Consider the following 17885-nt stretch of genomic DNA (forward strand, 5'->3'; position numbering starts at 1 on the left):
AAATGGAAGCGATTTAATAATGAACATTTTCCTCACCTAATTATTGTCTAATTGGCAGGAGAATCAGTCAAGTTGTGGGAAGCTGCCTGGGAATTTTGCTGCTGAGGAGGGGAAACCTCTATGGAGTGATTAAAAATGTCACTCAGTGCAGGTTCCCCACAGGAGCCGGGTCACCCCTGGGTGCCTTCAACCCTCATTTCCCTGAGGATTGCCTCACACTTCCCATGGCAGATTTTACTTGAGGGAAGCTTCGTTTTGATGTCCACATTTTCCTGGGACACTCCAGCTGAGCTCAGCGGCCTGGGAACGACCTCTGCTTTTCCATTCTCTCTCCTCCATCAGGGTCCCCAAAGAGGACAGAACATTCCAGCTTTGTCCCCATGAGTGCTGAGCAGGGGGAATTCCTGAGCTGTGCTGGAAAGCTCTGTCTGATTCACACACCTTCATCCCTGCCAGGCATCACCCCAGGATCTACTGGAGAACACCTGGAATGGGAGAAAAGCTCCATCTCCAGAGCTTTGCAGTGCCCAGGTCGTAGGGAAATGCAGAATTTCACCATCCCAAGGGCTGGAATTTGCCTCTGTTGCCCTGGATGAGGTTCCGGCTGACCTGGGTTGCCCCCAGTGCCCCGAGGGGCAGCCCTGCCCTCCTGCCTCTGCCACGTGGAGCTGTGTGGAAACGTGCTCAGGGACATTCTGTCACCCTGCCCACAGCTGGACTTCTCCACTCTATTTTACCTCTCATACCTGAAACGTTTCAGCTACAAATAATTTTGGAGGTGTCGAAACGGATGCGTGTCCAGAATGAGGAGATGGTCAAATTCTGCTTTGACTCACAGAAGGATTAAAATCCTCTAAAATCTGTAGGCAGAATGAATCCCATTCAGGCTTTGATAATCCCCTCAGAAATACTCAGATGATAATGATACCTGACCAAATAAATGTGGTTTGGGGCAAACCTGAGCAGAGCTGGGCAAATCTCAGCTGTGGAGGGGAAATAAAAGGGCAGAGCAGAAGCTGTGAGTGATCCTGGAAGATCCCAGCCAGGCAAAGTGTAAACACAGGGCTTGTGCCAGGGGCACATTTCTCAGAAGGGAAGGAGCCTCCCATATTTTTCTTTCTTTTTTCCATGATGTGTCCAGAGAGATGGAAGAGTCTGTAAATAAATAAGAGAACACTGAGATCGTGCCTGACCCTTCTCACCTTGTTCCTCAGACTGGCAGCAGTGACCCGAGAGGACCAGGGACTTTGACCAGGCGGGTGGCAAAACGTGTCACAATGTTTTTCTCTCTGCTGAGGGGATTCAGGGCCTTTTCTCCCATGGCTGTTCATGACATTTAGGAGTATTTTCATTAACTAAAATAGAGTTTACTCAGCAGAAACTAGAATGAGTATTGATGCAGAGGTAGCTGAAGTACATTCAGGAGCAAAACCCACTTAAAGCTGCCTTTTTTACCTGTTACAAATCACAGAACAATTCTGAGGGGATTGAAAATGGATGCAGCATCTGACAATTAAATGATGAGTTTCTCCTCATATGCTGCTACAGCACATTTATAAATAATATCAATATTCTCTGGGTTAAAGAGGTATTTTAAGTAACTTTTCCTTAAGCATCACTGTCACAATATAGCACAGGCTGTGTTCATAAGGCTGGGTTTGTTTCCCTCTCCAGTTACAAGAGAAAATGAATAAACCCAAACAGAAAGAAATGAATAAACAGGGGAGTTTCAAGTACTCTTTTTACCTGGATGTGATTGAGGTTTTTATCCTTAGGAAACAAAATTATTCTTCCAGCAAACCCTCTGGAGTGATTTCTGTGCCCTGCTCACATCTTCCCATCCCTTTTTCTCTGCGTCCTCACTCTCAGCACTGAGGATAATTATGAATGTCTGTCACTTGTTTAAACAAAAGCTTTGTTTGGCAACCTTTATTTTCCTGCTGCAGCTGCAAAATTGTGTGCACAGTGTGTTAATTTTTTACCTTTGATGCTAAGGGAAGGGTTTTTTCCCCTAATGACAAAAAAAAAAGGAAACCAATGAATGAGATCCCAGTCTCTCCTGATCCACACAAAACATGTGAAAGCAGCAACTTCCGTAGAAAACAATAGTAAATGAATGCTGGGACCAGGGTGAAATAAGCTGGATACTTCCTGGAAGCAAATTATTTCTCATCACATGGCAAAGTACAGACATAAAGGAGCATGAAAATGTGAGGAAATAGAAAAACAAGGAAATATCTTGTTTTATTTGGGACAACAGATTAACAAGAGCAACAAGGGGGTATTTTCTCCTGTAAAATTAAAAAAAAAAATTAAATTTTATGTTAGCAGCCTGAAGTTGTCAGTTGTTTTCATATGAGGACAGGAAATTAAGAATGGATTTGATGTAGGCACTTGAGCAAATTATCATGGTTTAAATCAGAATAAACCTTCCAGTGTATCAAGTTCTTCTTGGCATTTGCTCACAGGCAGACTTATCCCAGGGTAAAGTCTGAAGCCCTCATTCACTAAATGGGGATTACACTGAATTTCATTCAATTATTGCAGAAATAGTCAACTTATTGCTGTGGTAACGAGGGGAAAACTCTTACAGGGGTGAGGTAATTGTGGATTCTCAGCTGCTGGATCAGACTGCACTGGCAGGAGGAGGTGCTGTGTCCTCCCTTGGGGATAAATTGTTTTATTTGTTTATTCTGCTGTTATCTCTGATCAGAGTTGCAGACATCACTTGGATCCCGCCAGTATTTCCTGCAGTTAATTGGAGATAAATTAACTTTGGGTAAATACTATAACGGGTTTATGACGATGACAGTTTTTGTGTTTGTGATGGGAAATGATTCATGGCTCTCCAGAGCAGAAACACCTCACACCTCCAGAAACCAGCAGCTAACAACCTTTGGGATAGCAATATTAACAAAATACGTGAAAAGAGGGCAGTTTTTACATTGGTCTGGTTTAGGATCTCAAAAGCTTTTACCAGCAGCTCCCCACAGCAGGTGAAACAGGGATATTTGTATCTCTCTTTTTCCAGCTGGGACCTGCAATTGTTTGAGTCCAGCAGAAACTCTTTAGCAAAATTGTTGCAGTGCAAATGAATGTAGCAAAGCGTGAAATTATCCGGTGTGAAAAGTCAGATTCTAAGTAGTTTAACCTTTGAACTACCTAATCTGCTTGTGAAGGGGGAGAACACGGTAAATAAATCAACAGGCTCGGCTGAGCACTTCCAAACCTGCAGGAGGGAGCAATTTCCTACCTAACACAGCAGGCCTGCCTGGAGAACCACGCACAGCAGAACCAGCGTGGATTCAGCTGTGTGACAGGATACTGCAGAACCCCATTAAGCACCTTATTTCGGAATTTTTATTTATTTTATTTAAGGAATATTTTAATGCAGAAGTCAGAAGGTTGGTGCTGGCTGCGGTGAAGCTGAAAAGTGAAGCGTGGATGGTCTTTATTGGGCAACACTGTGCTATATAAAGACATAAAATCATCTAATCTTTGTCCTCTCTCAGAGCCATTTGCGTAAACTTCCTCCGTGCTTCTTTTTTGGGGGCTTTTTGCATATTTTTGTCATCCCCAGAAGGTTCACGGAGCTTTTCCACCTTCGCGCAGCCCTCCTGTTCTCACAGGAGCACAAGTGACAGAGGAGAGAGGCTGAGGAGCCAAATTAGCAAATTCCCACTTGCTGCCTGCAGCTCAGCTGTGCTCTGGGCACGGTGACATTTCTCTCCTTAGCACGACGGTGACATCCAGCACATCCAGCTCAGCGCCCAGGAGCTGTCGGAGGGGGAGGAATTTGATGGAAGGAGCAGAGAAAGGAGTAGAGGATGGGAAAGGCGGGAATGATTTTGGAGGTGCAGATTCATGTTTAATCTGACTGCTCTGCTGGCTGAGTGCTGTGGGCATTGAGGGGCTGGAGAGTGTCCAGGGAAGAGAACGGAGCTGGGAATGGGCTGGAGAATCCTGAGGGAGCTGGGAATGGGCTGGAGAATCCTGAGGGAGCTGGGAATGGGCTGGAGAATCCTGAGGGAGCTGGGAAGGGGCTGGAGAATCCTGAGGGAGCTGGGAAGGGGCTGGAGAATCCTGAGGGAGCTGGGAAGGGGCTGGAGAATCCTGAGGGAGCTGGAGAATCCTGAGGGAGCTGGGAATGGGCTGGAGAATCCTGAGGGAGCTGGGAAGGGGCTCAGCCTGGAGAAAAGGAGGCTCAGGGGGACCCTGTGGCTCTGCACAGCTCCTGACAGGAGGGGACAGCCGGGGGGGCTCTGGGAACAGGGACAGGGACAGGAGGAGAGGGAACGGCCTCAGGCTGGGCCAGGGGAGGCTCAGGGTGGACAGAGCAGGAATTTCCCCATGGAAAGGGAGCTCAGGGATGGGAACTGCCCAGGGAGGTTTGGAGTGCCCATCCCTGGAGGTGTCCCAGGAATTCCTGGAGGTGGCACTCAGAGCTCAGGGTGGGAACAAGGTGAGGATGGGTCCAGGTGGGACTCGACGATCCCGGAGCTCTTTTCCACCCTCAGGGCTCCCGGGCTCCTGTGATTCCCTGACTACACTTCCCGGCACGCCCCGCGCCACCCTCGCGTACTACAGGTCCCGGCGTGCTCCTGCGGGGGCGCGCGCGCTGCCCTCTGGGACTCGTAGTCCGCTCCCCGCTGCGGCGCCTCGGCGGGGAAGGGCGGGGGCACCGGGCGCGCGGGCGCGGCGCGTGCGCGGCGCGGGGCCCCGGGCCGGATCTCTCGCGAGGAAGGACGCCATTATCGCAGCCGCCGCACAAAACACCACGAGAACTCGGCGCCCGCCTCACACGGTAACGCGGCGCCCCGCGGGCGGGAGCCTCCGCTGCGCGGCCGCCCCCGGCCGCCCGCACGGCCCCGCACGGGGACACCGAGCACACACCGCGCACACACCGCGCTCCCGCCGGGCTCCCCGGGCCGCGAGCCGGCGGGGAGGGAGCGGCCGAGGCGGGGGGGCCGCGCGCCCTTCTCCGCCTCCCCCCATGGCTCTCATGGGGGTCGCCCGTGGTTCGATAGCGGGGAGAAAGTGCTCCCGGTGAGGGTGCTGAGGCCCTGGCACAGGGTGCCCGGAGAAGCTGTGGCTGCCCCTGGATCCCTGGAAGTGTCCAAGGCCAGGCTGGACAGGGCTTGGAGCAGCCTGGGATAGTGGAAGGTGTCCCTGCCCATGGCAGGGATGAGCTTTGCGGTCCCTTCCACCCACAGGTTTGGCTCTTCCCCCCTTGCCGGGCTCCCAGTGCCGGGCTCGGTGTCCCGCTGTCCCCCGGGATGTGTTTGGAGCCGGGCGCTGCAGGCTGGGGCTGGGCTGGGAGCGCTCCTCCATCCCTGCCCTGCTGCGGCAGGGCTCGGACAGGGAACATCCCCTGCGTGGTCATTTAGTGCCTGCCAGGGTTTTTCACATCCGTATCAGGACTGGTGTTTTCTGTCCTCTTCAAACCAGCCAGCTGTTTGCCATAGAAGGGTTTAGACGGGATTCCGAGGAGGAATTCACCCCGTGCAGGTGCTGAGGCTCTGGCACAGGTTTCTCTGGAGCTGCCCCTGGATCCCTGGAATGTCCAAGGCCAGCTCGGACAGGGCCAGTGGAAGGTGTCCCTGCCATGGCAGCGAGATGAGCTTTAAAGCCCCTTCCCATCCAAACTATTCCAGGATTCTCTCCACACACTCCGTATCCCTATGCCCTTATTTGCAATTCAAGTATTGCCTCCTTCCCCCCCCACTTTCTTTTTTTTTGTTTTATTTTTAAATCCATCCACAGTGGCAAGTTGTGTACTTCACCAAATATAGTCATTTTATCCTGCTATGGCACGGATGGTTTATAGATCAGTTTATTTTTGGAGCTCTCCAGGGAAGACTTTTTGGAGTAAACAAGGGTTATTAACAACTGAGAGATTGCTTTGGTGGAAGCAGCGTTCAAATGGTATTTTTGGAGTGGTTTTTGGTACTTTCTTGCCTTCTGGGTGAGGTTACCTGAGGTGTGGTGCCCTGCTGATAACAAGATTACAAGAGGCAAACCTGACATTTGTATAACTTTAAATATTTCAACCAAGATTTTAAAATATCAAACAAAAAAGTGCTTGAATTTCATAGTAGTTACTCTTGAAATAGAGGGTTTTCCCTGCTAGGAAGTATTTATATATGTAATTATATATATTTTAAATAGCTGTTTATAGAAATGCACCAGAATAACAAGACTTTGAATCTGAAACTCTGAGCACCTTTTCCCATCATTAAATGCAAGTAGTTCCATTTTCAGTAGTAGATGTTAGGAAGAAAGATTAATTAATTTATTGAGAGAATAAAAAGATGGAGGTCGGATTTGGGAAACATCCCATCTTCTCCAGAGAACAAAAACATTTTATAACTTTGGTTTTTCAGCTTATCAGCTCTTCTACAGCTTTTCTGTCTGAATCACCCAGCCATGTGAAAGTTGTGTGGTTCCAGAGCAGGTGTTAATTAAGGTTCTTTTAAAGGCCTGATTGATTAAAAACATCCAGAGTAATTGAATAAAACCATTAAGGGTGTGGTGCTAATTAGCAATGCTCAATAAAGTAAGTTTGGAAAAGGCTCCTTTCCTGCCTGTGCTGGTTTTAACGTCCTTTTTCTGGAATTTTGGGCGATCAGGTGAAGAAAAAAGAGTTTTTAGTGGCAGCTCAGAGCTGCTGATTGTGGATTTGCCTTGGCTTGGGGAGGAGTTGTGGTGTCCCGTGGGATTCACACCAGGGAATTCCAGGGAGAGGCTCCCGAGTGCCAGGACTGGAGTTTGCCTCTGGTTTTTCTCATCAGCTTTCCCCACACCCTCTAAAGCTTTGGAGGTGCAGGAACAACACAGGCTTTATCTTGTCAGAATTCCAGGGTTTTCCTTGATTTAGTCAGAATTCCAGGGTTTTCCTTTATTTAGAGTTCCAGGGTTTTCATCTCTTTTCCTTGAAGGAACCCTGGAATTTGAATTGCTGGGATTGAGCCACTTGCAGGAGGCAGAGCAAAGCCAGTGTTTGGAATTAGAACCACAAAATGTCTTTGTATGCAGAACTTTGCCAATAAAATTTTGGTCACAAGTTGATTTCCTTTAGCTTGAAACTTGCTATTTAGTTACTGAAATTAAATAATCTTATTTTCTGTTTCATCCATGCTCATTGAAAGGCTCATCATCATCTTTTTTTTTCCCCCAAGTAAAATAAAAGGAATAAAATGTCATCACAGTCACATCAACCTCTTGTGTCCGTGCAGATTTAGGTTTTTAAAGGTGCTGGAAAAGAGTTAATTTTGCAACAAGTTAGACTGAAAAATACACAAAAGGTTTAACTTCATCACACCTTTGGTATGTGGGTCTTGAAATAAAATAATTTGTGGTGTTGTCTGTTGAACAGAATCATTTTATGTTGCTTCCTGTTTGTTACCCCTGACTTAGAGCATTTAAAGGGAAAAATATATTCAAAAATATATTTGAACTGAAATATATTTCAGTTGAAACCTCTGAAAATGTGAGTTTTATCTTGGAGAAGAAGGGAGGGAATTGATGGCAGCTGGGGATCTGTCCCTGCTAGGAACAGACCAACCTGGTCCTCCCTAACACCCTCTGAATTTAAGGTTTGGGGAATTTAAAGCTGAATTTAGTTGGGATTTTTGTTCTAACTGCAGGGAGGGGAGCTGCCAAGGCAGGATCAGGTGCTAGAAATGAAAATTCAAAATTTGGAGGCAGGATGGGGAGGTCGGGCTGTGCTCCAGGGACAGGGACAGGAGCAGAGGGAATGGCCTCAGGCTGGGCCAGGGGAGGCTCTGGGGGGACAGAGCAGGAATTCCCCCATGGAAAGGGAGCTCAGGGATGGGAACTGCCCAGGGAGGTTTGGAGTGCCCATCCCTGGAGGTGTCCCAGGAATTCCTGGAGGTGGCACTGAGGGCTCGGGGTGGGCACTGGGCACAGGGTGAACTCAGTGATCCCAGAGCTCTTTCCCACCCTGTGAAAATAACTCGGATTTTGAAGAGCTGCTCAGTTCATGTTTCCCTACTGAAACGATGCTCTTCAGTTTATTTTCATTAATATTTTTGGCGAGAATTTGAGAATCCTGATATCTCTCTGTTACAAAGCAGTGCTGAGGTCTGGTTTGGCAGCTGGAGTGGTTTCTTTTCCTTGATGCCTACAGCAGGAAAATCCATTAGAAGGCTTTGGAGTGAGCAGGTTGTATTTGATATTGGCTTTGCTGCTTTTTTGTAGTAGCCAACACCGAGGGCTGTCCTTGTCTCCTCTGGAATTGCTGGATCAGGAACTTTTTCCAGTGTATTGAGGACTAGCAGCGCACATATTAGGAAGAAAAAAGAGAAAAGACTGTAAATTATTATTATTATTCTCTTTTTTTGCTGAAGGTAAGCTGCTAGGCCAAGAGGGGATGGCCCTAAGCTGAAGGAGGGCAGGGATCAGTGGGATATTAGGAAGAAATTCCTCCTTGTGAGAGAGGAGAGCCCTGCACAGATTCCCAGAGAAGCTATGGCTGCTCCATCCCTGGAAATGTCCAAGGCCGGGCTGGACACCGAGGCTTGGAGCAGCCTGGGACAGTGGCAGGTGGATGACACTAATCCTGGAAGGCAGTTCTTTGAATTTCCTGGAGTGATGGAACACCCACAGCTGGAAGGGACCCACAGGGATCATCCAGTGCAGGACATTCCCAAAATCCCGCCCTGGCATCCCTGGCAGCGGTGCCCAAGCCCTGTCGGAGCTCTGGCAGCTTTCCTGGGGAGCCTGGGCAGCCCTGGGGTAGAACCTTTCCCTGAAATCCACCCTGAACCTGCCCTGGAAGTCCTTGCGGGATTTTTGACGCTGTTCCCAATAAAAATCCTCCATCTAGTGGCTGAAAACAAGACAACAGCGGGACAGGATTTGCTGTCCGGGCAGCTCTGCTCTCACACTCGCTGTTTTTCAGCAAACTGGACAAACTGTGCCTGGTGTGAATGATCCCTGTCCGGAATAATCCCACCAGGATCCAGAATTCCAGCCTGCCTTAAGGGCTGGAATGTGCAAGCACTCAGATGCTCCCGGGGCTCGGGCTGCTGCAGTTCAAGGGGATTAGATGGCTGTAAATTGAATTCTGTGTGTGCAGGCACCTGACAGCCGAGGCGGGACGCGTGTGAACATTTCCTGCCCAGCTCCCTGGGGAATGATTCCAGCCAGAGGGGGCTGGCACCCGGCAGCGGGGTTTGGACAAGATCCACAGGGAATTGGGGCTGGAATTCCTGCTCTGTGTGACCACCCACTGCCATTCCCCGTGCCAGGACGCTGGGAAGCAGGGAAGGCGTGCCTGGATTATTTGTTGGGTGTTGTGTTAGGATCGGTGCCAGGGTTAGAAGAGTTGGGAAAAGACATCCAAGCAAAACAGCGCCTTGTACTAGGTGGAATGAAAAAAAAAAAACCCTAAAAAGCCAATATTTCTGAAAGCAAAACAATAAACCAACAATAATAATAGGAGCTTTCGTGGTAGTACTTGAGAATTTCTGCCTCCCTGGGAGGTTTTCTACTCCAGAAAGTTTCCAGCTCCTTTATTCCTGGAGCAACTGTTTCCTTTTTTTTGGTTGCCATCTGAATTTTACCACTTGCACTGGAGTCCATCACCATGATATCTCTGTGAGTGATATTTATTTGAAGGATCCATCTCCAGAATGTTGTGGCTGGTGTCCTGGTTTTCCCACATAGGGAATGTTTCTGACTTTTTTTTTTTTTTTTGTAAAATTGACATTTTTCCTGATCTTTGGCTGAATTAAAGCTGCTTGTCTCCTATTACACTCCTTTTTCAGCTGTTAAACTGAAATGTTTGTGTGGTTTTACTATGAAATTTAATTGAAACACAATGTTTTTCCTTGTCTTTTTAGGTGGATTTAGGGTAAGGGTGGCAGCCAAACAGATGCTAAGAAAAATTATTCTCCTTTGTAGTTTTGGGTAGTGAGAAGGAAGTGTAAATCTGATCTCTTCCTCCTAAAACGAGTTTTAATTCGCATTGTGATGGGCTGCAGAGAGCTGGGGCTCAAAGGAGGCTCTTGGATTTATTGAGCCCTGCGTGTTCCGAAATTGTTGCTTTTTGTTCTGTTACATTTGCACTGGTGGGGCTTTTTTGGGAACTGGGAATTAGTGCAGGAAAGCTCCATTGCAGCTGCCAACCAAAGCGATTTTATCACGGAGGAAAAGCCAAGCTCTGGGTTAGGAAATTGGTGCAAGTCACAGAGAGAGACTGAAAAGAGAATTTTGTGTCCTGTTTGTAACTGCTGGGAACAGCTTCGTGTATGGAATTATCCCGACATTCCCAGTTGTGTTCTTGGAGCTGCTCCAGAGTTGTCCCCCAAGAGGGGTCACAGCTGTGCCAGGGGTTTGGAGCCTCCAGAGGGGGATTCTTCTCCCTGGAGACCCTCACAGGGACACTCCTGTCCTTCCCTGTCCTGTCCTGCCCTGTCCTGTCCTGTCCTGTCCTGTCCTGTCCTTCCCTGTCCTGTCCTGCCCTGTCCTGTCCTGTCCTGTCCTGTCCTTGCGGTGCTGCTTAGCTGGGATTCCAGGTGAAGTGTGGATAATTCCTTGCCCAGAGACAGCTCAGTGCCCCTCTGGGCTGTTTCCCTGCAGGGATGAGACCTCAGGGGTTTAAATAAAAACAGAATTAATGAGTATTTTGTCCTCTGCATCTTCCCTGGAGAGGGTGGATGATGTTTATCCCATTATCCCTGTGCAGTTTGAGGTCATTTCTGTCCCCCTGGAGATCAGCACTGGCCTGGGCTTTGTGTTCACCTGCTCTGGAAAACCTTGAAAAGCGTCACTAAATCAGAGTTTTTGCAGGATAAGCACCTTTAGCTCCAAAAAAATGGGCTGCTGAGCTCAATTAATTAAATTAATTCGAGGGGAATGGTTTTACATGGATGGGGCAGGGCGAGATGGGATATTGGGAAGGACTGAGGGTGGTGAGACCCTGGGATGGAATTCCCAGAGAAGCTGTGGCTGCCCCTGGCACTGCCCATCATTCCTAATACGGTTGTATAACAATTTTTGGAACAGAAATTCCATCTTTGAGAATTGCCTTTAATCAGTTTAAAGGAAAAGTGGGATGAAGAAGAGGAAGGACACTTGAGGCTCTTGGGTTGGGCAGAGGAAAATGCCATTTTCCAGCTTTTCCCACATGACCAGCAAGGAATATTTGCAACAGTTGGAATCTGAGGAAGTTTTTTCATTTATCAATAGCGCTGGGAAATGTCCAAGAGAGCTCAGCTGCTCCAGCCAGAGCAGTGCAATTCCACACTCCAAGCAGAGCTTTGGAATAGGTTTTGATTTTTTTTTTAAGATAATGTTTACCCTTGCTAATTAATATGAGAGAGCAGATTTCTGTTTTGTGTGTGTTCTCCTGTGTTAACAAGGCATTGGATGGGTTTGATTATCCACTTTGGAATGCTGAAAGCCATCAGATATTTCAGTAAATAGCTTTGTTTACAAGGGACTGCTCAGAAGAATTATTTGGAATTAATGTTTTAAAATGGATTAATTAAATTACATTAAACTTGTGTGTGGAAAAGCTAATCTGGAATTCAGGTGAATTTAATTTAGTTGCTTACAAATATTAATTTACTTAATTAAACAAAGGCTGATTGAATTCTGTGTTAAGTGTATCAATTCGGAGTAAGAGTATTGGCAGAGATATTTAATCTAATTTATCTAATCAGCTTGAAATTTATATCTTTAGTTGTCTGTGATGAGTTCTTTTGAGTATTCCAGTATTCCTGGCAAGTGCTTATGGGGATGTTCAAGGGTTGCTGCTCCTGTTTTTCAGGGAAATGAGATCATTTTCAGCTGTAGTTTCATTTATCCAGCAGGAGCAGGTGCCTGGTGGGAATTTTGGATCAGAGGAACAAAGTGGGCCCTGGCCTGGGGTGGGGAGAGGGGGACAGTGGAAGAGCTGCTCTGGTGAGGGGCTGCAGGAGCTCTGAGGAGTTGGAGGTGTTTGGGGAAACTGAGATTGCACGGGATTGATTCTTGAGGTGGAAAAGAGCTCCAGGATCACCAAGCTGTGCCCACCCTGTGCCCACCCCGAGCCCTCAGTGCCACCTCCAGGGATGGGCACTCCAAACCTCCCTGCGCAGTTCCCATCCCTGAGCTCCCTTTCCATGGGGAAATTCCTGCTCTGTCCACCCTGAGCCTCCCCTGGCCCAGCCTGAGGCCGTTCCCTCTCCTCCTATCCCTGTCCCTGTTCCCAGAGCCCCCCCGGCTGTCCCCTCCTGTCAGAGACTGTGCAGAGCCACAGGGTCCCCCTGAGCCTCCTTTTCTCCAGGCTGAGCCCATTCCCAGCTCCCTCAGGATTCTCCAGCCCCTTCCCAGCTCCCTCAGGATTCTCCAGCCCCTTCCCAGCTCCCTCAGGATTCTCCAGCCCCTTCCCAGCTCCCTCAGGATTCTCCAGCCCATTCCCAGCTCCCTCAGGATTCTCCAGCCCCTTCCCAGCTCCCTCAGGATTCTCCAGCCCATTCCCAGCTCCCTCAGGATTCTCCAGTCCATTCCCAGCTCCATTCCCTTCCCTGGACACTCTCCAGCCCCTCCCTGTGTGTTTTGGATGTGCCCAAACCTGAGCAGAGCTCCAGGTGTGGCCTCAGCACAGGGGACAGTCCCTGCCCTGGGGCTGTGGCCATGCCAGGGCTGGTGCCAGCCAGGTGCCAGTGGCCTCATGCCCACCTGGGCACACCTGGGCACACCTGGGCACACCTGGGCACACCTGGGCTCCTGTTCAGCCACTGTCCCCAGCATTCCCAGCCTGGAGCTCCAGGGGTTGTTGTGTCCCTGTGGAACCCCATGGATCCATCCTGTCCCCTTTGGAAGCATCCAGGGAATTGGAGTGGCGGGGGAGGAAATCCCTCCAGGACACACCATAACCTGCTCCTCCCTTGAAGAGCTGGAGAAGCCCCTGGAATTCTCTGGGAGAATCCACAAGTGCAGCACAGATCCCCCAAAACCCTGGAGCTGCTGTGAGCCTGCCTGGCCAGGGCCTCCTTTAATGGAACATTTTCCACTGCCTGGTAGAACCTTCCTCCCCATCCCCTCCCCCAGATAGGGCAAAGTGACCATAAAATATTCACATAAAATATGTGTTGGTCCAACTTCCACGTGCAGCTTGGGGGAGGAGAAGTGGGCATGTTCCCTGGCCCTGCTTTGGTTTGTTCCCAGCTTCCTGGCTTTCTGTTAATATTTCTTTTTTTTAACTTAAAATTTGTTCCTGGGAATAGTTCAGCACCGGTGGCTCGATGCCAATGTACATACACTTAATTTAGATTTAATGGGGACTAGAGTTCCAGACAGGAGGTGGAAATCAGGGGGAAAAAAGGGGAATATAGAGCAAATTTCAAGAAAAAGACTATTTTACGGAGGAAATGCTGGTAAATACTTCACCAAGTAAAGTACATGGAAACCATAATGGCAGAGTTACTCTGAATTTGTTGACTGAAGCTTTTTGAAGCTGATAAACTCCTCTAACTCTCATCCTGTTAAATTTTATCAGACTTTTCCCCTTGGTTCTGAAAGCAAGGTCAGCCCACGGGTAAAATTTACTGTTAGAAATGGAAATGGTGAATTTGGAAGAAGGACACTTCATCCAAGGTGTGATAACTGCAGTGGCTGCAGCCTCCCTGGACCTTGCTTTCCTAATCCCCAGGGTTGAGAACAAATTTATTTGTGTTCCCTTTGTGTTTTGGTACAGGATGGCAGCAGAAGGGAATTCTGTCCTGGCTTTGAAAAGGCAGAATTGTGGCTCTTCTTGCAAGTTGTGTCTGACTTAGTGAAATTGGAATAAAATGAGTTTAAATGGAAACAAATACTGGTGTTATGAACACATTTCTCTGTGGGTGTTGTAGCTGCTCTGCCTGTTGTAGGTTGGTGGTTGTGCCCTTGTTTCAAGGCTCTGGGACGGAATATTTGAGTATTCCTGAGGTGAAGTTGAACACTTTCAGCCTATGGCCCATGAGAGGTGGACAACATGTGTTGGAAATGGGAAATTATTTTGTATTTTTGTTGAAGAGAGGTTGATTTTAGTGATTTTTTAATTTAATTTTGAAGGCATGGTGGGATTGTTGGGTTGTCTGTGCAGGGCCAGGAGTTGGATGATCCATGTGGCTCCCATCAAATTCAGGATTTTTTGTGCTAAATATATGAAGTATTAAAGTGGATTTATACAAAATGATTGCAATTCCTTCCAAAGAGGAGAAATTTGTAGCTATGAGTGGTTTCAATGCAACAGCATCAGTGAGTCCTGTAGATAACCAAGCAGATTACCATGAACCCTGGAAATAAAAGGCTTTTTAGCAGTTGGATTTGTTCTAATTTAGCCTTTTTGAGCGCTCAGAGTGGTGGATGTGTCCCCTCAAGGCGAGGGCAGGGCTGTCCCCGTTCCAGGCCGTGTGTGACACGACAGAACAGCGAGTGCAGCTTTGTTCTGCTCGGCCTGGCCGGGCACCAGGACTTCTCAGAAATGGCAAATTCCCCTTGCCAAAATGGCATCCACAAGCACAAAAGGACTGCCAGGATTTTTGGGCTTGCTGCCACCCTCTGTGCCGGCCCAAAAGTCTTTCACCATGAGCAGAATTTCAAGTGACTCAGTGCTGGCAGTGCTGGTATTTTGAATAAACACTTTGGGGATGTGGGGAGGCCTCCTCACAACCCTTCTCCAGGTTGTGTTGCTCTCCTAAAAATTTATCCTCTCTGTGTCCAGCTTAATGGATTTCTTGGGCTCAGATAGAAAAGGAAAATCATTGTGCGTGGTTGGATTGGATTCCATGTCAGTGTTAAGTTGGATTTGATTCCATGTCAGTGTTAATGGATGAATTATCATTTCCATCGGTTAATCTCCGTTTATCTGGCCAGCGTTTTTTACTCCAGGTTAAAAAAAAGGAAAAAAATCCACTGATCTCTTGGTATTGCTTGTCCAGCCCTTTGTAAACCTCTGGGAGAAAGCTAGGAGAGATTGCAGTGATTTTATTTTAATTTTACAAGTTGAAGGTTTCTCTTAGAACACTAATAAATAACCTGGACTGAGAATTCAAGGGGGGGCAAGGCTGAGAAATATTTTGACTTTGAGATCAGGACCATATCCTGAAAATGTTTTCATCAGAGCTGCGCTGTAGAAAAACCAGGCAAGTTCATGCTGAAGAAAAAAAGCCAAGTTTTGCTTTAGTTTTAATAAGATGTGAGGAAACTCCTCGTTCTCACTGAGTTTAGGAAGGTTTTAGAGGCCTGTTAAAATTCAGATTCTTGCAAATCTGGTGTGGCTTGGAGCTTTGTGAGTCTGAACCTGAAAGTTCTCCTTGTCCCTTAGGGATGTGCGAGGGAAATCAGGAAAGCCTGAGCTGCTGTCCCAGCCCTGGATTCCAGGATTCCCTCCTGGAAAATCTGGATAATCCCGCTGAAGATTGATCATTTCTCTGAGAATTGAAGCATTTTATGGAAGGAGAATGAAAAATTGGAGGTGTTGATGCTGTGTGAAGTGTTTCCCAAATATTAACCCTTTCCTGGCTGCTGTTTTGCAGGGGTGCATGCCCGGGCCAGCTGCTGCCCTGGGGAGCTGCAGTGGTGCTGAGGGGTTTTGCTGCTGCTCCTGAATGATGTCAGAGCAGGACCTGGCAGATGTGGTTCAGATCGCTGTGGAGGACCTGGCTCCAGATAATCCAGGTACGAGATTTACAGCAGAGCCATCACTGCTGAGCTTTTCTTGAAAATACAAAAAGAAATACTTAAAATAATACTTAAAATACAATCCAAATATATTATATTAGAATATATTATGTTAGAATATATTATATATTATATATTATATATTATATATTATACATTATACATTAATATACATTAATATACATTAATATACATTAATATAATACAATACAATACAATACAATACAATGTAATGTAATGTAATATAATATAATATAATATAATACAATATAACACAACATAACACAACATAACACAACATAACACAACATAACACAACATAACACAACATAACACAACATAACACAACATAACACAACATAACATAACATAATATAATATAATATAATATAATATAATATAATATAATATAATATAATATGTTCCAAAAGGTGCTTTTGAAGCCCATATCCCGTGTTTTCCATAGCTTCACTTGTGTATCTCCAAACCCTTTAAATGAAATAAGATTATTTTGTTTATTTAACTTTTCTCTTCAAGGCTTTATTGCCTGTTTGTTTTGTATGCAGGGGTAGACTGACCCCCAAAACAATGAGATATTCCTGCAGTCTTGTTTTTTTCCATGGTTTAGGTTTTTTCTCCAATGGGAACTGTCCCCCATCCATTAGGAATTGTTTTATGTGTGAGATAGTTTGTCTCATTCATTATTAAAATATTTTGGACACTAAAACTGAAAAACACTTCTGAAAGCAAATATTTGGATATCACTTGCTCAGAAATGGACTTCCTGAGTGAAAATACATTGAGATGTTGGTCCTCTGTGGCCATTGCACGTTAATGACTGAAAGAACAGTAATGGAAATGAGAGACACGGGCCAAAAATTGCTTTTCTGATAGAAAATGAAAAAGTTACCTCAGAAATGGTCCCAAAGAGTTGGAGGAGAAGCTGGGACCTGCCAGTCCTTCAAAAGTCTTGGCTCAGCTTGGTAGAGGAGCTCAAACCTGGTCCCATCAGCACCGTCAGACATTTGAGAGAAACCCCCAGCAAGTCTCAACGAACACATTAAATATCTTAATTAAATTTACGTGCTTTTGTTTTCTCCACTGACTGCATTTTTAATTAGAGCTTTGCCCTTCTAAACTCTGACAATGCTTTTTTTTTTCCTTTGCAGTTGTGTTGGAGAACCATGAGGTGGCAGATGATGATGTGGAACCTGCCCTGAAACGTCAGAGGATAGAAATCAACTGCCAGGATCCCTCTATTAAGGTTATTTAATGCCCTTTCCTGGTTTTATTTCTAATGCCAATTAAGTTTAGGGAGAGTTATTACAAGAATGTAAAATAAACTCTTTATATAGTTAATTATTATTAATAGTACTAGAATTATTCTTGTAGCTCCTTCTGCATTTTTAGGCATAAATTAAAAAATCTGGATAATTGTCTGATTTCCCAGTGTAGAATTAGCAGCAAGAATTTCAGCTGCAATATAAAATCAGCAGAATTAATTCCACTGACACAAAATATCAGTATTGGGACATTTTTGATAAGGTAAATGAAGTTGACCAAAAAGATGAACTTGAGGATGTGTTGGTGTTACAATTTGTAGATGTTTTCAGGACGGTTGAAGTTATTATTTGAAGCTAGCAGCATTCTCCTGATCGATAATTCACATTTAATTCTGGCTCAGGAGCTCAGAAGTCGCCCTGCTGTTCTCACTGCTGTCATTTAGGCTTGGGTTGTGCCCTGTAGTACCTGATGAGTATTTTAGTGCCACAGCCCGTATTTTGTATTTATTTTGTATTTATTCTGTGTTTTGGGGTGATCCCAGGAGCTCTGTGAAGGAGAAGTTTGGGGTGCTCAGTGGTTGCAGGGCCACAAGATGGCACAGCTGCTGTTTGCAGAGCACACAGAGTGCAGCTCTTCCCTCTCATGGCCTGTTTTCCCGGGAGAACCCAAGTGCAAGAGGTTTTCTTTTCAAAAGGATTGCTTAGCAAAACAGATTTTATTTGTTTGCTTTTCTTGATTTGCTGTTGGGCAGGAAGCTGAAGTGAGTGGCATTAATTGTCTCCGAGATTTTTTGTGTTGATACAATTTCCACTGCAATTTATCCGTTTGGGCAGGGAAAAAAACCTTACTAACTTTATCCAAGAGGATGCCTCCAGAGATTTATAATCCCTTTGTTTTCACATGTGGACTGGAAGGCTTTGGCAGGT

The 17885-nt window shown here is 46.4% G+C and overlaps 1 protein-coding gene across 1 annotated transcript in view; it reads left to right on the forward strand.

The window, feature by feature from the left end:
• The first annotated feature begins 4657 nt into the window (after positions 1-4657).
• BANP (BTG3 associated nuclear protein) overlaps positions 4658-17885 on the forward strand; it is a 123164-nt gene continuing 109936 nt past the window's right edge. Inside the window, exons 1-3 of the mRNA XM_063410780.1 lie at positions 4658-4804; positions 15531-15672; positions 16845-16939. Coding sequence (XP_063266850.1) covers positions 15603-15672; positions 16845-16939 — 165 coding nt within the window. The 5' untranslated portion in view covers positions 4658-4804; positions 15531-15602. The remainder of the gene's footprint in view (positions 4805-15530; positions 15673-16844; positions 16940-17885) is intronic.

This window comes from Prinia subflava, chromosome 13, assembly GCF_021018805.1.
Source record: "Prinia subflava isolate CZ2003 ecotype Zambia chromosome 13, Cam_Psub_1.2, whole genome shotgun sequence".
NCBI classification, from domain to species: Eukaryota; Metazoa; Chordata; class Aves; order Passeriformes; family Cisticolidae; genus Prinia; species Prinia subflava.